The 26,705-nt window shown below is 36.4% G+C and overlaps 1 protein-coding gene across 1 annotated transcript in view; it reads left to right on the top strand.

The window, feature by feature from the left end:
* Window positions 1-23,255, top strand: part of LOC150092833 (NACHT and WD repeat domain-containing protein 2-like) — a 46,265-nt gene extending 23,010 nt beyond the window's left edge. Inside the window, exons 4-7 of the mRNA XM_090414294.1 lie at window positions 3,149-3,352; window positions 8,558-8,702; window positions 10,554-10,779; window positions 19,160-23,255. Coding sequence (XP_090270420.1) covers window positions 3,149-3,352; window positions 8,558-8,702; window positions 10,554-10,779; window positions 19,160-23,255 — 4,671 coding nt within the window. The remainder of the gene's footprint in view (window positions 1-3,148; window positions 3,353-8,557; window positions 8,703-10,553; window positions 10,780-19,159) is intronic.
* Window positions 23,256-26,705: the final 3,450 nt, after the last annotated feature.

The raw sequence follows: 26,705 nt of genomic DNA, 5'->3' as shown, positions 1-26,705 counted from the left end.
TTTATTTTCTAAACTTGAAGTTTTTCAAAAATGTTGAAAACCTGTGCGTGTATTACAAGAAAATACTTTTAGTAGTTTATATATTTTATAATTATTAATGTGAGAGGGAGAGAGAGAGAGAGAGAGAGAGAGAGAGAGAGAGAGAGAGAGAGAGAGAGAGATACATGAAATACATGCTACCTTTAAACTATTTTGAAATCGTAAATTTAACAAATGGAAGAAAGTTAGGATTTCGTCAATGACTATGGTAAGGTTGTGTAGACAAAGTGGTCAGTTTTAGGATTCATTTAAAAATGAAAACGAAAATTTGCTATTTGCGTGTTGTTTGAGCGTTGCGTGCGTTCATGTCTAAATAATCTAAAGTGATTAACTTCAAGTGCGTGAGATAGAGTTTGTTGGAATTAACGTGCTCTTATGTTGATCTATTTTTTTAAAATCATTCTGCTTAGATGTATTTTTTAAGATCTTAATACTAAACACAGCTTGTTCATCGCTCTTTGAATAACGTCTGATATCTTTTTTTTTTTAAAAAAAAGTAAGCCAGTTTCAATGGATCAATAAAAGTACTGCATTCAAACAAAATGAAATCTAACGTATTAAAATGAAAGTTAAGACTTGCTCAAGGACTAGAGAGTTTAGTGATTTAGTTCGTCGGTTTATATTACAGTATATAAAAAAATCACGAATCAGAAGTGAGTCATGACTTCATCTAAACTAACTGAGCTAAGGAGACTCCAATGAGAAATTAATCTTGGTCTTTTAAATCCTCACTGGAGTCTCCATAGCTCAGTTAGTTTAGATGAGCCCTTTGTTGGAAAATATCCAGGTTCCAATCTGATATAAGGAGCCTTTAACTGGCGTTTTGAATCAAATGGTGAGTTAGCCGGTATCATATGGTGGTGGAGGTTTTTTTCTTTGTGAAACTTGCACATACACAAGCACACACACACACACACACACACACACACACACACACACACACACACACACACACACACACACCAGAGAAATAAGAATTAATCCTCCCTCTTCCGTTGGATTTCGTTTCGAACACCTGCGAGATAGCATGGGTCTAACTGAAAATTCAGGAAGGAAATCCCCAATGATGTTATCTGCAATTTCAGTTACCGAGTAAATGTTTAAAGTTATAGCACAAAATCATATAAATAATAGTTATATTAGTTACAGCTGAGAAGAAATCGATTATAACATAGTCATCTATGTATTTACTAATACATTTGATAAATCGCACAACCTCGGGAATAGTGTTTTATTAAAATAAAATACCATTCTTAAGGTTGTGAGATTTAAATAATTACACAAAAAAGCATACTCCTATATAATAATGAATAGCGTCCTTTCCTACCTTCAATTTCTCTTTCCTAAATCAAGTAGACCTGAGAATAACAAAATAAATCTCCCCAAACATAATCAGAGATGTCTGAAGTATGTTAGTGATATTATAAAACACCTCCATGGAGTCAAAAGACTCATCGTGGGAGGTCCACTGTTAAACACACAGTTTATCATACTACGCCTTAAATATGTTCACTGCCTCTGCGCTCACCACACTCTCGAGCAATGCATTCCGATCACTCACCACTCTTCATGCAAAAAACTTGCTTCCCCCCCTTGCTCACATCCTCCTTATACAGCTTCCATTGATGACCTCTTGTTCTCTTCCTGTCTTCACCCATTCTGTGCACAACCTCCGCGACATTAATCTAGTAATAACCTTTTAAGAGCTTATATGTCTCGATTATATCCCCTCTCCTCCTTCTATCCACCAATTTCTGCAAATTGCATTTTGCCAACATGTCTTCATATTTAACATTCCAGAGACCAGAAACCACATTAGTCAATCGTATATGAACCTTTTCCAATACATTTTCATCTTTTTGAAAACCAGGTGACAGAATCTGCGCACAGTAATCCATATGTGGCGCCTGATCAAAGCCAAGGGAACCTTAACCTTCTTACTTCTACAAATCAGTGCCCTCCGCATCATTCCTATTATCCGCTGTGTTGTCCTCACAATTTTAATAACATGTCCCTGAAATTTTAGATCCTTGTCTACAATCACTCCCAAATCTCTCATCTCCTTCCAAGATATTTCCACCGATTGTGCTCTATATCCCATTTCTGCTTCCAAAATTTCAAAACCTTACACTTTGCAACACTGAAGTGATATCCCCACTGATTTGCCCATTACGCCAATGTATTCAAGTCCTCTTGCAAAGCCACAGCATCCGTTCTACTCCTGATAGCTCTCTCCAACTTTGCATCATCTGCAAACAACTTTGTATCACCATTCAAAACTCTCAAAATATCATTTATATACGAATTAAACAGCAATGGACCCAAAACAGACCCTTGAGGTGCACCACTAGTAACTTTCCTCTTCTGGGATATCGCTCATCCGTGGAAAACTCGCTGATACCTATCAGACAGCCAATCTCCAATCCAGCGAACTAATCTACTGTTCAGCCTCATCCATTCCAATTTAATTACCAGCTTGCCATGTGGCAATTTATCAAACGCCTTTGCAAAATCTAAATATAGAACTGTAATGCAACACCCTTATCCAATGCATTTGTCATTTTATTATAATAAAAATAAGTAGATTGCTAAAGCACGATTTTCCTTTAATAAATCCATGCTGCCGACAAAGAGTGTTTTTCTGTTGTCAACCCAATTCTGAATCTTGGTCATAACTTCTCTAACACCTTAACCACAACTCCAGACACACAGACATGGACTAAATAGACTTGGACTTATATACTTAGACTAAATTTAATCTGGACAGAATTCAAAACTAGAATGTCGAGAGGAGTTAGCGTTATTTTCGAATGAGAATATATCTGTATAATTTACTTAAAATGAGAATACAATTTATCGGTATTCTATTTGAATTTATTTTTAATTCTTACACATTCCGATGTCGTATTTTGCTTTCACAGTCTATCTCAAATAAAAAAAAAATGTATCTGTGAGATGAGCGTAATTGTCTAAGGTTAGAATATAAAGCAAATGCTTTTTAAATCCAGTTTCATGTAATTTTGTTTTTTTTAAAAAAAGATCACTCTTTTCACGAACTACATTTTAATGTGCGAATGCATTCATTCTTTCTCCCCCCCTCATATTTTAGGTATTCCTTGGTCAGAAGTACGGTTACAGGCCAATTCCCACATTCATTGATGGTCAGGAATTCGTTCAGATGAAGAAGATGCTGGTTATTCTGGGATGCGAAATTAAACTTCTCGATATGTGGTACAAGGAAGACACTAATGCCCTTCCGTCAGTGTACGTTTTACAACCTATCAGCTCGATTTTAATAAATTTTAACAACAAAGTAAGTATTATTCTGTTTTACAGATTTTTTTTTCTTCATCGCACACAGTTTCGTAGGATAAGCTAACTCCTGCGCAATATTAGGGTAGAAGTATAAATGCCATGAAGTGGCTCTATGTTATTCTTGTCAATTGTAGTGCACTCAGGACAGATTTCTGATAGAAAATTGGGAATTTCACTTTTCTTTTATGTCCATTCGCGGTCCGAAACAGGCTAACACAACCTCACTTGATAAAATGGGATTGGAAGACAAATCTTTATTTGAATCCCGAGCAAGAGTCATGCTACCGCATACCGCAAAATATTGCAGTTCCGGTTTCCTTTATTTTTTCTTAAAATATTGAGAAAATTCTGGAAACATTACAATACTTTTAATACCACGTGATAATATCCACAAATATTAATAGGCCACCAGAAGCATGTTTATAGTACTTTATCGTCCGCGCGGTTAGCCTAGTGGCTGTGCGCTTCGCAACCATATGACTGAGGCAGGAGTGTCCCAGGTTCGATTCCCGTTGGAGACGTGAGGAATTTGAGGATCTTCCTTAGCCAAGGTCTTGGGCGCAAGCAGTAGGGTTTTTTCCGCCCGTTTAGCTGGCGTTTATCATCCCGTACGCAGGCAAACCGGCCCCGTGAACACACACGGATCTACATCCATAAATACTTACCCCCCCATGAGGGGGCTCAACTCACCCCAGTAGGGACGGGGGAGAAAAGGGGAGGAAACTCCATACGAATAAATAAATAAAAGTAATTTATCTACATTAACTTTATATAAGACCGAAATGGCTAATATGACTAAAATGACGTAAAGATTAAAAAGAACTACCTATGTATTTCTAAAAAAAAAAAATGAATAAATAAAAATAGTACAAGTACAAAGTTTAAACAGAAAGATAACTCAGTTATTTTTTTCTATATTTTTTTTCACTCTTTATGAATCCTGTTTGTCGCCCTAGACACATCAATGATATTTCAACTTCGTGCCGTGCATTCTGCTAGACGTAATCAATTCTGGCAGTCGTTGTCCGTATATGAGGTGTCTAGTTGTTCAGAGTTGTAGACGGATAAAAAATTTATCTTGAAAGAATCGACACGGAAAGTTGGGGCGGGGATGTGGAAAAACTGACGCACGAAAAAATTTTCTCATCGACCGTCATTTTATATTTATGCAATATCTAGTGGAGAACGTGAAAATTATTTCTTACGAACGCGCAGAATAATATTTTTCTTTCTTTACACTAATTTTTAAATAATGTTTTGCAATCGCTCACATCATTACTTGTCATCCTATAATAAGTAAGGTAATCCACCCCAGTATTACTAATTAACTGATCTGATGTTAATATTGCTAACTTTGTAGAAATTATAAACATAATTATATTACTAGTCTTGAAATAGCAACAATCTCTCATTGACAATTCACAAAGAATACTTACGACATATTACATATCTGGCTATCTAAGAAAAAGAATAGTTTGGTGCGTAAGATTAGAATTTAATTATTTTAATAGGCATGTGCTATTTCGTCCCTAATTTGCTAATTTAGTCTCGTTATTATTTAGTCGTTTATTTTTGCAATCAAAGGGATAATTATTTTAAATGATCTCTTTGATCAGTGACGTAGGTAGGATTTTCGTAAAGCAGAAAGGTTTTATAACTTTTTTTAAAAAAATAACAAAAGGTATATAATAGTAGACAACGTTAATTTTTTATAATGTGCAGAATTTTATTGTACACAGAAAAAAATCTATATTATTTGCACGTTTACGAAGTGTTTATATAGTTATTAGTATTATTATGCATAATATACACAAATTTCAAAATTACTTCATTCAGTCTTGAAACTACTGCGTATGCAAATGAAAACAAATGTGCCACTGTGTCTTACAAAAGGCAGATTATTTCGACAACGACTTTCGATTTACTGTCATCTACAGTTCTCTCTTTTCTTTTACGAAGAAAATGCGTCATTTAATCTGTTTAATTTAATTTAATTTTTTATATATGTAATAATGTAGAATTTAAATACTAGAAAATGGTGTAAGTGGAATATTGTTCCTTTTGTTGTTGTAATAAACGGGGGGGGGGAACGAGAATCCTATAACAGTATTCAATTTAAAAATCTCTGTTTTCTAATATTATACAGTATTTCCAGTAATATATATTACCTAGTAATGACTTAAACAGTAGAGTATCTAGAAATATGACAATCTTAAGAAGTTAAAGAAGGGGGGTAAAAATCGGAATATAACAACCTTGAAATAAATACAACATACCTTGCTATACACTTAATAAAATACAATTGCATTGACAGGACTTCATCTACTTCTCAAGATTGATTTGATATGCACGGGAAGAAGTCTATTCATTTCGTGAGGACGATCGATTAGCCAGCAAAAATAAAATAGAATTTGGTAATTCTAAAAAACTGATATTTTTTTAAAAAAAAAATCAGACGATAAACTACGTTGACGTCTTTCAAAAAAATTACCTTCTCTCCACCGTCAAAAAGAAGACCCTAAACAACGTGTAACGACAATGGAAAGACCCACATTACTATGACGGGGGTGAGAGGTTGTTAGCATTAACAGCTGCATGGTGAATGTGCGGTTGAAAACGTTCTCAAGGTAAATAGAGAAAAATATATAAAAAATGCAGCGGATGGTATAGACCTAGTATTATTTTAATTTATTATCGTTTCTTTTTCTTTTTTTTTTGAATTCCACCCATGAAATCTGTACGTTTTCTACAACCTATCGTATATTAATAGTGGGTAAACTAAAGATTTATCCCGAAACCTTACTCCAAGAGACCAAACAGAACTTTTTTAAGCCGCTTTCGGCATCCGATATGTATAGTAGTCTCGCATAAGACGATGAAATTTATCTACCACTTAAAATCCTCTTCTAAGGATTTCATATTTATTGCATTCTTTAAAACATCTCTTACATCGGAGCCGTTTATATGCTGATCTCCCAACATTGTGGTCTTTTCAACAGAGACTAAGTTCTCCGGTACAAAAAATAAAAAAAAAAATTAGACAGAATTTCTTTTTTTCTCCCACAAGACAAAAAAATTGGAAGGAGAACACCACTTTGTCCCTCTCTTCAAAACCGGTTCAAATAGGACTAGTAACCAACTACCATTACATGCACCGTTCACCTTAGACCTAATCCATCTCTCCCCACTTCTTTGTTCATTCTTGCCGGATTGGTTTGCCGAGTAGTTAGTGTCTCCTCTCTCCAGCCAAGAGGCTGTGGGTTCGAATCCCGATAAGGGCATGGATTGGATGTTTGTGATTGTCCTACTAACCGTTTAGTACACTGCTGTGTCCTGGCGCAATATGCCCTTTGATGTCTTTGTGCCATAAAAATCCAATCAAAAATAAAATAAAATTGTCCGTCCTTTCTTCTTAATCGTTCTAAATTCTTAATTTACCTCCGTTTAAATCAAATGTTAAAAATTCCGATTTTTATCTAAATCTTTAGATAAAATAGCAATCATATAGAATGTAGGTTTCAGGAAAGAGTCAACAACCATATCTCTACGAAACCGGCTAACTCATCTCTACTCGCAAGGAGTCTTTATAAAAGACTCCTTGCGAGTAGAGATGAGTTAGAAAAACAAAATGATTTTAAAAATCCTTAACCCACCCACGGTACTATAGGTTTACAACCTTTCGTAAGTGGGAGTTGCATTATCCTCGTAATAAATAAAAAAATATATTTTTTTAAAAAAGTAGTGCATCACCTGTCATTTTGGCGCGCGCACACACACACTCATACATATATATATATATATATACATCCTCCTAAAACTGGGATCAACTTTTCCCCTTTCGCTGTCTACGTCACAGCACCAAACCTTAATCATAACGAAACATTCATATGAGCTTATTAGAAAATACTGTATGCGAATTTGATAAAACGGCAATTCGCATTTTGGTTATAAATAACGAAGAAAATTACGTCCATTACACTTGTTTCCCCACAACAAAAAATAAAAATTGCGTTTAATCCTTGGTTTAATGTCCCTAGTTAAGAACTGAGGTTATAATAAGGTTTGATAGGTATCAGCAAGTTGTGTATGGAAGAGCAATATCCCAGAGGATGAAAGTTACTAGTGATGTGCCTCAATGGTCTGTTTTCGGGCCGTTGCTATTTAATTTGTATGTTAACCTTCTCGGGAGGGACCGAATGGTAATATTCGGTTGTTTGCAGATGATGCAAAGTTGGGGAGAACAATCAGAAATGAAGCCGATGTTGTGGCTTTGCAAGGACTTGAAGGCGCTGGCTAAATGGGCAAGTACTCGTACTTGGGGTTACCATTTCAATGTTGCAATGTAGTTTTAAAATCTGGGAAGCAAAGATGGAATGCAGAGTATACAGTTGGTGGCAATATCTAGGAGGAAGTGGTGGAGGATGAGGGACATGGGAGTGATTGTGGATAAGAACCTAAAATTTCGGGGATACATTGCTCGAATCGTGAAGACGAGACAACGGATTATGGCAAGGACACTAACGTGTAGAAGTCTGAATGTTATGGTTCCACTATATAAGGCTTTGATTCGGCCACATAGACTACTGCGCACTTGTTCACGTGGTTTTCAAAAGGATGAGGAGATATTGAAAAAGATCCAGAGACGATTGAATTAGGAAGTTTCTAGTCTCTGGAATGTTGAGTATGAAGACAGATTGAGGTAATGTAAATTGCAGAGACTAGTGGATAGGAGGAAGAGGAATGGAGGGATTATAATTGAGACATATAAGTAATTAAGGGGTTGTTACCAAATTAATGTGGATGATGTTTTATACAGAATAGGGAAAAACAAAGGAATAACAACAAGAGGTCATTCGTGGAAGCCGTATGAGGAGAGGGTGAGGAGCAGATTTTTTTCACGGAGAGTGGTGGGTGATTGAAATGCATTGCATGAGAATGTTGTGAATGGGGAGACAGTGAGTATATTTAAGGCACGGTATGGTAAACTATGTGTGTAATCTGGGACCTCCCACGATGAGTCCCTTGACTCCATGGAGGTCTGATGATGATGATAAATGTAGTTAACTATTGCCGAAACATATTTTGCATGTAAATATAATAAAACTCATTTAAATATAATAATAAAAATATAATGAAACCTGTGATAGTATACTGATATTACTCTTCCTAATGACTAATAACAATTTTTTTTTTTTTTATCTAGAGGATACCACGTCTCCAAATTCAGGACCAGAGAGCTTGGTGGGACACATTAGGAAAATTGCAGATATTGCTCCGCAGAGCTGCGCAAACTCTCTATGACGTTCATCAAATGGATAAAGATGCTATGCATAACTACATGATGTCAGGTATTTTTGTAATATATCTGCCCAGCATAATGTAACAATTCAAGATATTATTCAGCGTTGGATTGTTTGAAGTTAAGGCCCGAAGCAATTAAAGGGAATTGAAGCCAGTGTATTATATCTGTTAATTGCATGTTTGTTTTCTTCAGGCCACTGTGCCTATTTTGCGAAAGGGATTGACCACTTTTTTAATGAAAACATTTCACAGGATTTTCATCATTCACTGTCAATTTTTGTCTATTATCTTAAGGTTTTTTATGACAACTCCACGCAAAGAAGGCTGTAAACCTATACTAAGGCGGATGAATTAAGGATTAAATAATCCGAAGCCCTACTTTAGAGATTAAGTAGGGCTTCGGATTATTTAATCCTTAATTCATTGTGATTCACGCCGTTGCGACAAAAATCACCTACTGTCTAAAATCATTTCCCATTATTATTAGCACGATTGAATCCTCGGCCTCTATGTTAGAGAGCTTGGTTTGTTGGTCGAGTAGATAAATAAATTTATTTCGGTGAAAACGTTTCCTGTTTTTTTATTATTATATTAGCCCATACAGTTTATAACCAGCATCATGGAGACTGATCTTCCTTGCCATAAAAGCTTTCTCTGAAAGGAAAGACTAGAATTTGTGCACAATTCAGTATTGATTCCATTTCATCTGCTAACTTGTTTATAGTTGTCTTTAACTAGTCTATAGTATTAGTTCTTCTAAAACACTTCTTTGAAATCATTATTTCCTTACATATAGCATATTTTGTGCAGACAGTGATTTTTTCTTTGTGTGTTCTTAAGTTTAAAAATATTGTAACCAAATAGTCTATTATTATCTTTTTAAACACACACACACACACACACACACACACACACACACACACACACACACACACACACACACACACACACACACACACACACACACACACACACACACACACACACACACACACACACACACACAATCATAGATATCCTTCTCTTGTATTCTATTTAATCTTCCGTTGGCTTGAATATATTTAAAAAAAGATTTTCTCTTTGTTGCTATTATTTTGTGATATATTCTCGTTCCTCTTCTGAGACCTTCCACAAGCCCATGTTTTCTCTCTACGCAAATTTCCAAATGCCGCAATATTTTAAATAAATTAAATGTTTGACGTTATTCGTTGTTTTTTCACTGATTTATATCTGTATCTCATAGACTTAATATCTCTCTGTAGTTAGGGGAGGGAAGCACCTGCTCGTAATACTGACATCTCTAAGAAAGCTTATTTTAAAGCGTTCTTCGTGTTTAACTTTTTTTTTTTCTGTTTGTGGTATTTTAACTATCGCCGATGTAGATATCTACTTGATGCAAATAAAAAATATATATATTGGAAACTGAAAAATTCTTACATTAAGAACTTACTTTGTAATTTTACTATATTATTATTTTACTACATTATTATACCTTTGATAGCACAAACGAGCTTATTGCTCGTTTATGCTATCAAAGGTATAATAATGATTATTATTATAATTATGTGCATCTTCAAAAGAGTCCAAGGGAGAAGCGACTCCATTATACACAACAAACTTTCTGTACTACTTAATCATTTATTATAGGATTGTAAAGTCTATAATAAATTAATAATTGCAATAAATAAAGGTAGATAATTTTGCATGTTTTAAACCTGTTAAAATAAGAGGTACAGAACAGCAGTGAAAAGACGTATTGAAGTTTATAAGATAATTATATCCATTATAAATGTAATATCTTAAATTAAATTTCGTTTTTATGTTTTTTTTTATTATTCTAATGATGTTACATTAAAAGAGCACTGTTAATTTTAATGTGAATATTTCTCTTTCTACAGTAACAGAACGTGAAGTGCTTAAAGGTATCGTGAATGTATCTAATCCGAGAAACCATTGCTTGGCGTACATTAGGATTATTAATAACATCAACATGACCTTCCTTCAGTCAGCAGCAAAGTTTGTTGATATCACAAATCGTGCCTTAGATACTGAGGCGCAGGATCTGTTAGCTGATCTTCGAGACAGTCGACTTACAGCCAAGATACGATATCCTAATTTCGCGAGGTAAGTAATATAGGCATTCCATACACCCAGTCCCGTAACTAGCTTTCATGGGCCCTGTGCAAGATATTATTTTTGCCCCTCTTAACTTGCCTCACTCATCTACAAGTAATCCTTATAAGCAAATACAGAAATTTGTATGTATAATCACTCTTTCTCAAACTTTAAAAAAAAAAAAAATTTGATACTCCATTTCAGGATCCCTTCGTCCTGGGTCCTGGCCTGTGCACTTGTTGCACCTGCCTAGTTACGGCACTGCGTACTCCACATACCTGAATAACTTTTCACGAAATATATGTATTTTTGTAGGAGTTTATGTTGTTTACATGCATTGCTTATAATATCGATTCTATGCATGGACAGGAGGTATTTACACTGATGAGCCGCAGTACAATAATGAAAATTAATTATTACACTGTGGCTATTCCTACATAAATAGTAGGTACTCATATTGCCTGCATTGATTTCTTTCTCTTCTTTCATTCTTTCTTTTTTTTTCCCCAGCTTATTTCGAGTTCAATGACGACTTCAAATTTATGTATTATATACATAAATATAATATTCCTACATAAATATATTATTTCTATAATATACATAATATAATATTCATGACATTCCTTTAACAGCTATCTGCTGGCAGTGCCTTCCTATAATTATCACGCTTGTCGAATAAGTAATGATGATGGCGATCCACTAGCCTTGAAATCTAACAGTGATTTCAAGTCGAAAGTTTTTACTGAATTTAAGAACAAAACAGAGCCTCCGTAAGCTCAGTCGGTGTAGCTCCGAACCCAGATCTTTCCGACCAAAGGACTTTGGTCGGAAAGACCTGGGTTCGATTGCCGTCCGTGACGTGAGGAACCTTTATCTTCTCTCTTTCGACGAAAGGTGAGTTAGCCGGTCTCATACGGAAGTAGGAGGTTTTTTCACCCGGAAACCAGGGTTTTTCGTCTCCTAGAATAGGAAAACCGACCCTGTGACACACTTATCTACAGTCATAGGGCACTCCAGGAATAAGAATTGACCGACCTATTCCGTGGGATTTCCGGTTTCGAATCGTAACGGGCCACCAGGCCTAATACGTAAAGGAAGAAGAAGAGAAGAAAGAACAAAAGATGGTCCTTTTAGCATATTTTGGGAGAGAGGCGAGAAATCGCAATAACACCATTGTAGAATATTATATTCATATAATAATTTTATGAGAATTTTGCTTTTTCTTTTCGATGTCTTATTCTGGTTGCATAGATAAGAAGTGTAGATGCATTTCTCTGTCGAAAATCATGCTAATTGCCTTCTTTCTTATTACGATTTTTCTTAACTAGACGGTATGCTTACTGAGCTCATTCTTAAAAATATAGAGCTAATTTTATGCTTTCCAGCTACGGATTTTTATTTCTTTCAAAGGTGATATTTACATTTTTTCTTTGTCGTTCACGACAGCAATGGGTAAATGACATGAGCGTCAGGTCACTAGCTACTCTTACAACCGATTTAACGATGGAAAAGACGAGAGTCTCTTGCTTTGGAGTTTTTAAAACCGGATTATTATAGACATAGATCTAATATCATACGAATGAGTTATATTCCTGAGAGATCCGAAATGAACTTACTTCAAATTATAGATGAATATAGCCACATTATCGAAAATATAAAAAAATGAATAAACAAGTTATATGACGCTTTTTATTCCTAATGGGAGCAGGCTACATTCTTTCAATTCTGAGTTACATTTTTTTTTTTTTTTTGAAAGACTGGTAGCTGGCCTCTATTCTTAGCCATCATTTATAGCTGAGCTAAAGCTTATCCATGACTTCCTAGGTATCACAAGATAGAGTAATGCTCGCCGCCATCTCTTGATCTTAAACCCTAAAAAAGCATATTAATGTCTGAAATAGTGTAAGTTGGATTGTACTAATTTTGATTGATCAAATGTTTGGTTCCAGGATTAAAAATACGAACATCGCAAAGAAAATACTATACCTGCCTCTGCCGGAGATCGACTAAATCAGCAACCACGGATAAAAGGCCTAGAAAATATTTCTCCAGTCGGCGACAAGAATCGAACCTATAATAGTCTTTTTTTCTGGAAGTCTATGGAGGCTGACATCATTTCCACAAGCTACTTTTTTTTTTAACAACTTTATTATAAACTTTTGCAATTATTTACATCATAATGAATTCTATATACAATATATACATTTGTTATACCATTATTTCAATCGAAGTTTCATTTATATTATATCATCATGTTATAATGTAATTGTTACATTACTGTTCGCTTAAAATGCCTTAACTTCCTTTACTTATAAACAGGGAATCTCATCTGTTAGTTACATACACATTATTTTCTCTATTACATCAATTAAGGTATAATTCAGCTTTTTTTTTTTTAAATATACAGTTAATTCTATTTACATACCATATATATAATTATATATCACACTTATTATATATTTAACAATCTATATATTCTACAAGATTAATCATATATACATCTGTACAGCGAAATAATATTCGCATGCAATGAAGTAGGAGAGCACTTTTTTCCCTGCGGTAGGAGATCTGTTCCAAGTGACTCGGGTGCTGTTTCCTCTGGTGGAGGTGGAGAGTTAGTATCCTTCCGAATTTACTTCCGATTTGCCCCATTTCCACTAGGAGTGATGAAGGTGTCGTTCTGTTGTTGGTTGGAGGGTTCATCTGATGTAAGGTTGGAGGTTAGGTGTGTCCATTCTTCTGTAGTCATTCTTCTGGACTGGACCGAATTGGTGATCTCCTCCTGGATGTAGTGATGTAATTTCGATATTGTTCCGGGACTGTCTTCCCTTCCATACGCTTGGTCGCACCTGTGAGCCCAAATTGCGTACATCGTTAGGATTAGAACAATTGTTTGCACCCTGTTTATATGTTTTCCTTTTAGCCAGAATAACATTTCTTCATTGATTACTTTGATTTCTGGAAGCCATCTTTTAACGGCTTTCCAAGTTACTTCTGCTTCCTTGCAATATAACATTAGGTGGTATAGTGTTTCCGGTTCCTGGCAAAACTGACATGTTGCATTCCCTTCAAGGGGTATACCTTTAGCCACTATCCACATCTTGGTTGGTAGGCAGGCATAGTGTACTTTAAAGAAGAAGGTTTATACTTTGGATGTATTGGGAGCTTGAAGATATTGTTTAATACCGGACTGAGTGTGATTTGTCCTCTTCTTAATTCTCTATGTTGTGGTATGGGAATGGTTGTTCTACTTAGTTTGTAGTATGTTGCTTTTGTTTTTTGACTTATTAAGGTTTCAGTGTTGATGCGCTCTGTTACAAATACGTATCCCTCCGCCATCTCTGTAAACATACTGAGAACTCTTCCATGAATCTCTGGCATTGTGCTGATTATTCTGTGTGGAAGGCATTTCTGTAGGAATGCCATTGCATATCCGTGGTATGACTTGGTGTTTGCTGTTTCTGCAGTCTTCGCTCTGTTGATAACTGTTTTTAAGTGGATATTAATTAGACCTAGACCTCCTGCTTCTAATTCGTGAAAGAGCGTTGTTCTCCTCATCGGTTCGTACCGAGAGCCCCAGATGTAGGTGGCGCACAGCCTGTGGATCTTGTCTGCCCATTGCCCATGGTACGGGATGTTGTTCACTTTGTACCAGATGCGAGAGGATAAATATATATTGCATATTCGCGCTTTTCCTCTTACAGATAGTTGTCTTGGGCGCATAGTATTTATTTTCCACGCAACAGCTGCGTGGAGTTCTTTCCACTGTTTTTCATACGTTTCTGGGCCGCCTATTTTAACTCCCAGAACCGGTAAGTATTCCTGAGTTCTTATGCCTTGAGGAATCTCAGGGTTCTTTTTCCATTTTCCTATTAGCATGCAATGAGATATATTCAGGTTTACTTCCAGGGCAGAAGCTCTTGCAAAGGCGTCTAGTAATTTCATTGACTCTTCAATGGATGTTTCCGTCTCTAGGGTTAATATGATGTGGTCAGCATATGCCAATATTTTTGCTTGGCTCTCCCCGTGAATGTTTGTTCCCTTGATTTCTTTGTTGGAGTTGATTGCTCTGATGACTGGTTCTAGTGCAAGGACGAAGAGGGCCATAGAGAGGGGGTCTCCTTGTCTCACTGAGCATTTCATTTTAAAAGATGCGGATAGCTTCCTGTTCACGATTACTTGACTTTCTGAATTCTCGTAGAAAGTTTGCAGCCAGTTCCTAAATTTTGGGCCAAATCCCATTTCCTCTACAACTTTGAATATATATACGTGGCTTATGGTGTCAAACGCCTTTTCTATATCCAAGCCTAGTAGGACACAGGGTTTGTCAGTCAGACTGTAGTACTCGTATACTGATCTTAAATGAGTAATTGTGTCTGCTATATTTCTGCCCTTAATTGCACAAGTCTGTGCGGGAGATATTAATTTCTGTAGGTACTTCTGTATTCTATTGGATAGGATTTTTGAGATGATCTTGTAATCGGTGTTTAAAAGTGTTATCCCTCTCCATTGCTTTATGTCTTTTAATTTCTCTGTGTCTGAAGTTTTCGGGATAAGTGTGATGTACCCTGTGCTGAATCTGTCTGGTTTTATTTGTGTTTGGTATATTTCTTGCGTCATTCTCATAAATAAATGCTCGAATTTTTGGAAGTAGTGCTTGTAAAATTCGTTTGTAAGACCGTCTTCTCCTGGGGATTTCTTGTCTGGTAAATGCCTTACTGTTTGCCTGAATTCTGCTGCTGTTATCGGGATGTCAATTTCTTCCGCCTCTTTCTGGGTTATCTTAGGTATGAAGGGGAGGAATTTGTTTCTGTCCCGTTCCTCGCTTTGTTTTTCCGAAAACAGTGTTGCGAAGTATTCGTGAATAGCAGGCAGTAGTTCCGCATCTTCTTGAATGATTTTCCCATCGTAGTGTAAACATTCTATTCTCTTTCTTTCATAATTCCTTTTTTCGAAAATCCAAGCTGTGGATATTTTGCCCTCATCATTTTCTATGGTTCTTAACCGGGAGCGGAGCCATGCTCCTTCTATTTCCTGAAGTTGTTGCGCCTTAATGTTTTCTCTAATTAGATTTATTTCTTGTTTAACTTCTGGTTTGGTCCGATCCATGTAGTACAGGCTAGATAGTTTCTTTAGATCTGTCTCTCTTTCTTGGTTTTGCTGGTGTTTTCTTTTAGTGCTAATTTTTATGGCTGCGTTTTTAATTTTTCTTTTGAAAGTTTCCCAGGCTATTATTGGATTGACTATTTTTTCTACGTCTGATATTATATTTTGTACTTCTTTGTTGAATTCTTCATCTTTCGTTAAGTTCTGATTAAATTTATACAGTGGGATTTTTCTGTTGACGAATTTTGTTCTTTTTTCCTTGTGAGGGGGTTGAAATTCTGCTATTACCATGTAGTGATCGCTGAAAGTTACAGGGATATGTTCAACACTGCTCGCAGTGAAGCCTCTGTATTGGGACACGTAAACCCTGTCGATTCTTGAGGCGTTCCCAGGAGCGAAATGTGTGAACTCCTTTTTTCTTGGATGCAAGAATCTGAAGGCATCTGTTAGCCCGCAATCTACAAAGGTCTTGATGTGTCCTTTCTGTGGCGCTTGTGACCCTTTCTCCTGATCAATGAAGGGCTGTTCCACGAAGTTCATGTCACCTGCAATTACTGCTATGTTCTTCTGTTGCAGATTTTCTTTGATTATCTGCCAAAATGTTGTTTTTTCTTCACGTTTTGTTGGACCGTACACATTCATTAAGGTTATTATTTGATTGTCGAGATGTATGTCAACTTCTAGGGTTCTGTGCCTGACATAACTTCGTGGGACAGCAGTTGCATGTGTGGTGCCTTTTTGATAAGGATAGCTACTTCACCGCTAGAACTACTGCTGGCAGGTTCATTGATTAGGATGTAGTGATGGGCTAGTCTTTTTTCTAGTCGTATTATTGGCTCTGGCGCGTGAATTCTTGTTTCCTGCAGCATTACGATGTCTGGCATTTTTTTGTGAATTTCATTGATCAGCAGGTTTTGGCATTCTTTGGTATTTATCCCGTTACATTTCCACAAGCTACTCTGCTCGTACCTGCTGCACTGTGTGTGTTATTAAAGAAATTGTAATATTCTGGCATCTGGAAAGCACAGTATTATAAAGGATAGTAAAGTTAAAGTGAAAGTAAAGTAAAAATAGTAAAGATGTAGAAATTGACAGTTCTCATGTTAGCACCAATTTCTACATCCTTTACTCATTTTTGTATTGCTGCTTATTTTTGCTAATACCATTCTCCGAGTCTGTGTTTTACATCACATGCCATTAATCATCCCACATGCGCAATACTCTTGACCTTGGTGGGGGGAAGTCATTTCCGATTAATAGCATTACTGATCCAGAAATGGAAATAGAGAAAAAAGAAGTTCAGAGTTAAGTAATCTTAAATGACAGAAGGCACTCTTCGTCTGGGGAGCATCCATTGAGCTAAAAGATTCATCCCGAGAGATCGGTTTAAGTATTACAAGGTCTACTATGCCACTTTTTAAACTCATTCATCTTCTGCACTTTCTCTCTCTCTCTCTCTCTCTCTCTCTCTCTCTCTCTCTCTCTGTCTCTGTCTCTGTCTCTCTCTCTCTCTCTCTCTCTCTCTCTCTCTCTCTCTCTCTCCGCTCTCAACTCAAGCAATCCATTCCACGCAACCGCAATTTCATTAAAAAAAAAAAAAAAAGTTAATTCTGACAACTCGTTTATTCTGACTTCCTTACTCAACTTCTAGTGTCTTCGGGCATTTCCGTGATTTTTCAGTATTTTCCAAATATCTGATTTTCTTATCGGGCAAATGGCTTTTTTTACTGATTACTGAGTATGTTACTTCTACTATATGGCGTGCTTGTGGTGGCTGGGAATTACGCGAATGCTATGAGGCCAATATATAATATCTATAAATTGAGTGGATTCTTCTGGCACCAGTTTGCCTATTTTGTGGGATGAAAAACCTCAATTTCTATTCGAGAAGAAATGCCCTGCTTACTAATTCCAGCGACCTTTCCATATCACCACATATGTACTCGTACTCATCGTATCACTCTAAAAATCAGGACCGCAAGATCACTCTCACCAAATGAGGATGACATATTACTCACAATCACATCCTCTGATGCTACAAGAATATTTGAAACTCGTGATCTTCATGTTCTCACCAACACAGGCTTCCTAAGATAATTATTCTCCAAGAATTCCAAATATACTGTTCCCTTACCACTATATGTTATCACCTCTTCCCCATTTACAAAGTCATAGTTGAAATCTACCATAATCATCACCTGCTTGGCATTTGCCTAAATCGTTCCCTCTGTTGACTATTTACATTCCCGATTAAATTAGAATCATCATTTAAAATCATTTTTATTGATCGTCTTTGAACAGATCCGCGTATATTTAGTGATGGCGATTATGAGTGGCGTCACTATGTGATTTTTAATGATATATTTAAAAGTGACAGCGTGAGACCTTACATGCTAAAGCATCGTTTCAAACCAAACATTTTAAAATTAAAGAACAGCTTCTTAGTTTTCGAGAAAAAAAAAGTGCCTAGAAGAATTTTTTTTTTCCAGATATATAACAATTCCATATGAGACGCCTCTCGTCATGAAGAGAATCGAACTCGGACCTTTTCCAATAGGCGGACGCATTATTCCCTTGTTCTTTCTACTGAGCTACAGCTTTTCAGTTAAAAGTGAGTTACGTAGCTAGTTTTATACTGGGTCACAGTAGAATTTCTTTCTCCAGGAAATTCGGGGTTTTCCTTTTCAAAATAGGCAAATCGGCCAGAGAATAAACACAATTATAGACAAAAAATATGCAATAAGTATATATATATATATATATAAGTATATGCAATAAGTAGTGAGAAAGTTGATTGAGTAGTGTAGATTGTTTCGGGTGATGAGTTCTCGAACTCCATGGAGGTATAATGTAATAATAATAATAATAATAACAACAAATTTATATTTACAGCACCCTAATTATATACAAAATCATTCATAAAATGATTACTGACATGACTGAAGTTATTATTACATAAGCGTTACTTATCATTGGATTATTATATCGCATGATGTGTGACAGAATTTATGAAAGATAACATTATTATCTAATTTTCTCATTTAACAGGTATAATAAAAGGTTTAGAGGATTTATTATTTAACATTATTCGCAGATCATGTATAAACCATAAGTATTTCCATAATATACCTGTATATTACAAATTTATCAACGTGTCACCTTTTTATAAAAATGGCAGGTTGAAATTGAAAAAAATCCTACTTTGTTAAATATTCCTCTGATGTGAATTTATAACACTGTATAATATTTTCTTTCGTTAAAGTTTTTTTTTTCTTTTTGATAGATTCGAAGTGGAATGGAAAGACCGAGATGGACTGAATCCAATGGTACATGAAGAATACCTGCGTACATTTACCATTCATTTCTATAAACACGTAAAGAAAATGATTGATCGTGCTATGCGAAGAGCTTATTTAACTATGCAGACGCCTCTTGTCACGGAGATTCTACAGCATCTGCACGCCTGCAATAATGCAGTAGGTGTCTTCCAAGGACGACAGAAGGAAGTGGATAGGATTCATGATTATATCAAAAGCGATTCAAATCAGCCATTTGTTCTTCATGGTGCGCGAGGTTGCGGGAAAACTTCACTTTTAGCTAAAGCTGCCAGTATGGTATCTTCGTGGTTTTCAGCTAATAAGCCTATTGTCGTCATGCGTTTCATTGGTATCACACCTGAAAGTTCTGCAGTAGTACCTATGCTAACGGGTGTCTGCCAGCAGATCGCTTACAACTACAATCTTGATTGGCATTATGCACCTGATGACCTGATGCCACTGGCTAGTTATTTGAAAAGGCTTCTTTCATACGCATTTGAAGAGCATCCACTGTATATATTTCTAGATGCGGTAGATCAGTTATCAGGAACTAAAGGAAGCAGACTGGTATCTTGGATACCAACTTCTCTCCCAGCATATGTAAAAATAATTATTTCAATTGATTCCGAAGAAGAAAGCATATGTTTTGATCTTCTTCACAAAATGTTAGAAAATGACGAACAGTTCTTAGAAACAAAACCATTAACTCACGAGTTAGCCATGCGCATTCTCAAGACGTGGATGGCAAATGCTAATAGAGGAGTAACAGCTCATCAGTGGCAAATTATACGCAGAGCTATTTCTAGTTGCAGCTTAGCCATTTTCGTAAAATTAGTATACACAGAAATTCTTCGTTGGAAATCCTATACCCCTGTTAAGGACACAAAATTGGCATTGAATCTAATAGAGGGTATTATGACATTCTTCGAAAGGGTAGAAATTCAGCATGGGAAAGCTCTGGTGTCTCACGCCTTTGCCTACATTACAGCATCCAGGAATGGAATTAGTGAGAATGAACTAGAAGATCTGCTTTCTCTTGATGATTTTGTGCTCGATGATGTCTTTCAATATCACCTTCCACCAGTCAGACGTATTCCTCCACTTCTTTGGACTCGTATCCGTAACGACATTCCTGGATACCTAGCAGAACGCGAAGCTGACGGAATAACGGTACTGAATTGGTATCACAGGCAGTTTCGAGATGCGGCTAAAGAGAGATACCTGAAAAATCTGAATTCCGTTCACCATTTTCATTCCAGCATCGCTGATTATTACTTGGGAATATGGGGTGGTGGTAAACCTAAACCTTTTACATATACTCCTGTGCAGAGAGAGCGCTTTTCTATAACTCAGAGAGAAGGCGAGGCCGATCGTAAAGTTCCTTTACAGCCTTTAGTATTTACCAGTAGTGGACAGGATTATGATTATATCAAAAGCATCAGGTACAATCTAAGAAAATTTAATGAACTGCCTTTCCATTTAGTTCGTGCTAAACGTTTTACTGATCTCTTTGATGAAGTTCTGTTTAACTACTTGTGGATTTATCACAAACTTTGTAGCTGTCCTCTGCAGGCAATCCTTGCAGACTATGAGGATGCTCGTGAACACTTAACTGAAAGGGATTTGGTGAGAGAAGTGACACTGGTGGCCGATTCTCTTCGGCTCGGAAGTGCTACTTTAGCCGAATACCCTCACATGGTGGCTATTCAAATCGTTGCTCGACTTTTACCTGTGAAAGGCCTTCATTCTAACATTAGTAATCTTATTCATCAGTGTGATGAGAAAGGACCTAAGCACTGTGGTTTAGTGCCAACCTATCATTGTCTGCACACACCTGGAGGACCACTAAAATACTCAGTAGAAGATCATCAGTTTGGAGTCTTTGGCTTTGCACTGACTTCCGATTGGCGTCATTTTCTCTCAGTGTCCAATAAATTTATAATGTGCGATCTCTCGACATCGGATATCACTCAAGACATCAATCCTGATATTAGTGGCATCATGTTGGGAGTAGTTCTTAGTCCAGATGATAAGTATGCCGTCGCTTATACAAATTATAATGTCATTATTATTCTTAATGTTCTCACTGAAACGGTTTGTAAAATTTCTTCAGATGACTCCCTTGGAACTCTAGGAGGGATAAATATTTCTGTATCGTTCTTTGTTGCGTGGTATAATAGGACGGTTCTTACTTACTCTACAGCTACAGGAAACGAAGTAAATTCCCTAGCTATCAAAGAAGATGAATACTCTGTGTTATTCGTAATATTTTCTGGACCTTCAGAATACCACTTGGCATTGCAAACATCTGACAAAGATGACTGCAATCAAGTACTTCGAACAATTGTGGATGGAAAAGCATTCCCAGACCTAGAATTATGTGGTGGCTTGGCAATGACAGCTAAGCGTGATTTGGCATACATTATGGAAAGCTGTGAAAATGCTTCCAATGTATCACTCTATGCAAGAACAGACAACACTTGGGCGTTTCAGAAAATCATTTTACCACAGGTTGACAAAGTGTTGTCTCTAACCCTATCTCTATGTGAGAAATATTTGATTGTAACAATAACGACAGGATTTCTTGTATGGAGGATATCTGACTGTCAGTTATATCGCTTGCATCTTACATATGGAGTAAGAAATATATCTATTAAGCCTTTGCAGTCCCAAAGTTGTATAGCAGTTACAACATGTAACCGATATGTGATTGGCGGAATTCGAAAGGACCTGTATATTTGGACAATGAATAGCGGAGGCCCAGTCAAAGTCTTTCCCGCTCATCACGGACGCATCCTTCAGCTAATGGCTTTAACGATTGATGATGTCAGCGTGATTGCAACGTCTGCAATCGATCACTCAGTTAGAGTATGGACAGTTACTAATCTGTTTGAGCTATCTTATGTAATTGATCGCCAAGAATTACCAATCGATTCAATCAGTATAGACAAAACAAACTCCATGGCTGCAACAGTGACGCGAAACTCTGTAGGTATATGGGATGTGGCAACTGGAAAATTATTAGCTAAACTTGCTGAAAATCCTGTAGGATCTATTATTACTCAAGCTCTGATTACTGCAGATGGAAAATACATCATTAGCGTTGAATGTGGTGTATTCTTAGTCTGGTCTATAGAGGAGAAGACTGTGATTTTTCGTAAGGAACATAAAAAAGTGTGTCAATTACTTCTTACCCAGAATGACTCGCTAGCACTGATAGTTTGCCATGAGAAAGATAGAGAAGCTACGTGTTATGGAAGAACTGTTCCTGGAGGAGAAAAACAATATTCCATTAATTTTCCTCTTTTTAAACTACGTTCAATTGTAATAACAAATAATGACCAATACTTAGTGATTCCAATTCTAGAAAATGGAACCGAAAAGCTACAGATACATTTATGTGCAGATGGTACGTTTCTCCACCGTATTAGTCTCGCACCTGAAGAAATCATTGATTATATTGATTTAGTGCATTTCCCAGCAAAAGTTCCGTGTGTTGCTGTGCTGTGCAAACAGATGAGTCATATTTTCGACGTCGTTTCCAAATTAAAAGTAAAAACACTTTCTAAGTGGCACGGGAGTACAACTTGCAATGGAAAACTGGGGCTTTATGCTCCTCCTGGCGGTGGTCTCGAACTTCTTGACCTTAATCGCAATCGCACCTTAAGGACATTATTGCGAAAACTACCGGAAGGAGTATTTAGTGTAAAAGCGATGTTCACCCCTACTGATGACTATGTTGTTTATTACCACAGTGGTCGCAATTCCATAAGACTGTTTAGGGTAACAGATGGGAAACTGATTGCAAATTTCGGGTTGCCGGCCAAAGTTCAATCGATTACTTGTAGTCCTGATGGTTCTTCCATAGCATTGGGAGGAATTGATGGTAGTTTTATTATGCTATTAATTGTTGATGAAGATCATCCCGAATCCTTTCGTAAATTGGAAGAATTACCTAGCCGATCAAAGGAAGGAGAAGCAATAAAGGCATTCAAAAAAGCTGGAATGTTAGTGAAAAACGTATTTTTAAGTGCTCCTCGAACAGACCACTGTCAGAAATAGAACAAATGTTTTTCCTCAATCCTGATAATGGTTTGTTGTGTGTACGCATTAGTGTTACATTTCGGTGTTTTGGTCCTTTATGCTTGTTTGTAACTAACTACTGAGACTATTAGGGTGCTTAAAAAGTGATCCTCAGAGGATTTCCCATTCTGAATAGAGATCCAGCTGTACATTTTCAGAGTAATTTTCTATATAAAAAGAAATATGTAATATAATTTTGATATGTACAATGAAGAGTAAATAAAGTACTAATTTACGGAATTTAATCTAATTTATATATATTAAATATATATGTAAATATCTATCGCAACAAAACTTTCCAATGAGAAGCATTTTACAGGTACTGCGATTTTGAAAGAAACTTGTAATTGTCAGTGTTGTACAGAAGATGAAAATCAAAGATATTAAAAACATAGAGAATAAAAGATACGGCACATTTCGATGATATTTGACATGCAAGAAAATTCCTAGTGTATGCTGCACACTGGACTACATTTTCATGCAATGATCAAGCTGCATACGTAATATAGATTAGTATACTACAACGTGCATATTACTGTAGACATACATAATATATTACTACATTATACTGCTTGTATTAGTATATTCTCTCTCTAGGTTCTGTGTGTGGCGGGGAAGAAGAAGAGAGAATTGCTTAATGATGTGTCAAATATTTTTGTATAATTTATAAGCTTTTCTTGATTTATTCCTCCCCCCCCCTCCGGAAAGCGGTCCACATTGGCTATTATTAACTTTAAACACGTCTATTCTGTTCGTATCATTGTACAGTATTACTAAATATGCTTCTGCACTGGAAGTAATGTTGTCATGAAGAATGAAAAATTGATGGTGTGATTAATTTCCAACATGGAAATTATGTCAGGCCTACGTCAACAAAAGTCTGGTCCAGCAAAATTCAAACTGCAAGTGATATACGTAGCAAATAAATCAGTTTCAGTCAATATTATCTTACAGTGATATTGAAGACATTTACGACAGGCGGCAACCTTTGCGTGTTACGATCCAAAAGTAATCTTCTATGCAGTAGTCCGAAATGTGATTATTTCGGAACAACATCCAGCCGATCTACCTGAAGAGTACCTCGATCAGTGAGAGTGGAAAGGTTTCTCATCCCTCTCCTCATGCAGAAACTAGCCGCTGATAACATATAATTTCGCGTAAATTTTAGGATCACAAAAATTGTATAATGCTTTGTTGTTCTTCTAACACAGGCATAGGAATGATATGTTTGAACAACTGTAAAACAGCTAGTGCTACCTGCAAAAAACCTACCCCTTCGTAAGAGACCACCTATTTTGCAATTTATTTGCAAAGTCCTTATACGGGTTCTTCGCTCCCTACAAAAGAGCATGATTGATACTAACAGGCCACAGAATCTATCTTTTTAGTTTTTTCTTTATCTATTAGATATTAGATAATAAAATAAATAAATGTATAAATAAAAATTAATTTTATTCATAAAAACAAATAAAACTTATTATACGCATTAGCGGATTATATTATATTATTTGTTTTATTTATTTTACTAGTATTAAATAATAATAATAATTATTATTATTATTATTATTACAACAACAACTCTTCTGGATTAAAAAGACCCATCGAGAGAGAGAGGGGGGGGGGGGAGAGTTACACCACCATTAACAATTAATAATATATAAGATAAGAAATATACATTATATTACATACAGTGTGAATAAGTATACACATATTACAAAAGTCCACAGACTTACGGAATATCTCTCCTGCATGTAACGTACGAGGAAGGTCTGAAAAGTTCTCGGTGGTCTAAAATTTATAATTTTAAAATTGTTTTTATTTTTCGACATAATCTCCCTTAAGACTAATTACATTTATTCCAGCGATGCTCCAGCGCCATTATCCCGTACCTGTAGTGATTCTCAGTAAGATCTGCAAAATACCCCTCTACAGCTGCAATCACCTCTTGATTCGAAGAAAAACGCTGACTAGCGTGGAAGGCTGTTAGTTTTGGGAAGAAATAGAAGTCAGAAGGAGCCAAATCTGGGGAATAGGGTGGATGGTCCAACAATTCATAATGCAGATCCCTTAATTTTCCCATTGCCAAAACACCTTCGTGGGCAGGTGCATTGTCCTGATGAAAGATGATTTTTTTTCTTCAGCAAATCGGGTCTTTTCTCACGAATTTTTTCGTCTAGTCTGGTTAAAACATCGGAATAATATTCCTTGGTTATTGTTTTACCCTTTTCAAGATAATTAATAAACAAAATGCCTTTAGCATCCCAAAACACTTGCCTCATGACCTTTCCTGTTGATGGAACCGACTTTGTCTTCTTCGGCGCTGAACAACCGGGTTCTGTCCACTGTTTTGACTGCTGTCTGTATTCTAGTGTGTAATGGTGAATCTAAGTATCATTCATAGTAATACATCGATGCACAAAATCAGTTTTATTCTTGTTAAAACTCTCCAAGCACTGTCCAGAGATTTTCATGCGAGTGCGTTATTGATCTGCTGTGAGCAAGTGCGGCACCCATGTTGCGCAAAGCCTTTTCATTTGCAATTCTTCATGCAAAATATATCCTACACGTTCTTTTAAAATGCCTATAGTCTCAGCAATTTCACGCACTTTGACTCGTTGGTCATCCACTACCATATCTTGCACTTGATCAATGCTTTCTGGTGTGTTGTTACACTTTTTGGACGTCCTTCACGTGGATCAGCTTCAAGGCTGGTACGCCATGTTCAAACTCGGCAGTCTATTTCTTAGTTGTCAAAAACGAAGGAGAATAGTGCCCATAAATTTTTATGAACTTCGAATGAATTTCTTTTTGGCGTTAAACCTTCTTTTACAAAGAATTTTATAACCGCACGATACTCAATTTTATCCATTTCAAGGAATACAGACAACACTTTTGCTTCAGACAGCTGTATGAAACAAACTACTCGATAAAATGACTTGCAATTTGATATGGATGCTTATGACAGATGTACCAACTTAGAAAAAAAATCTTGCCGATAGTGTTACCATCTATGGTCGAGGTCGAGAACATTTCAGACCACCCTCGTGTCTATCATACTGAAGCTTAAATTCATTCACACTCTTAGCATTCACAACATATTCAGGCAATGCATTTCACTCATCCATCACTCTCCACGTTAAAAAAAAAAAAAAAAACCTTCTCGCTCTCTTATTCATCACTTCCTTGCTCAATTTCCAGGAACGGCCTCTAGTTCTCGCCTCTTCCTTATTTTCCACAAACTGAAAAATCTTTCTTGTATTTATCCAGTAAACACCTCTCAAGAGCTTAAACATCTCGATCACATCATTCCTTCACCTTCTATCAGGTGAAGTAGATATCAAACTCTGTAGATTACATGACTTCAGTCTATCCTTATAGCAAATATTCCACAGTCGTGAAATCATTTTTGTCAACCGCCTCTGCACCCTT

Source organism: Typopeltis vanoorti, chromosome 25, assembly GCF_054136105.1.
Source record: "Typopeltis vanoorti isolate ZY-2024b chromosome 25, IOZ_Tvanoo_1.0, whole genome shotgun sequence".
Taxonomy (NCBI): Eukaryota; Metazoa; Arthropoda; class Arachnida; order Uropygi; family Thelyphonidae; genus Typopeltis; species Typopeltis vanoorti.
Note: the sequence above shows the minus strand (reverse complement) of the source record. Positions and strands in the feature narration are given on the sequence as shown.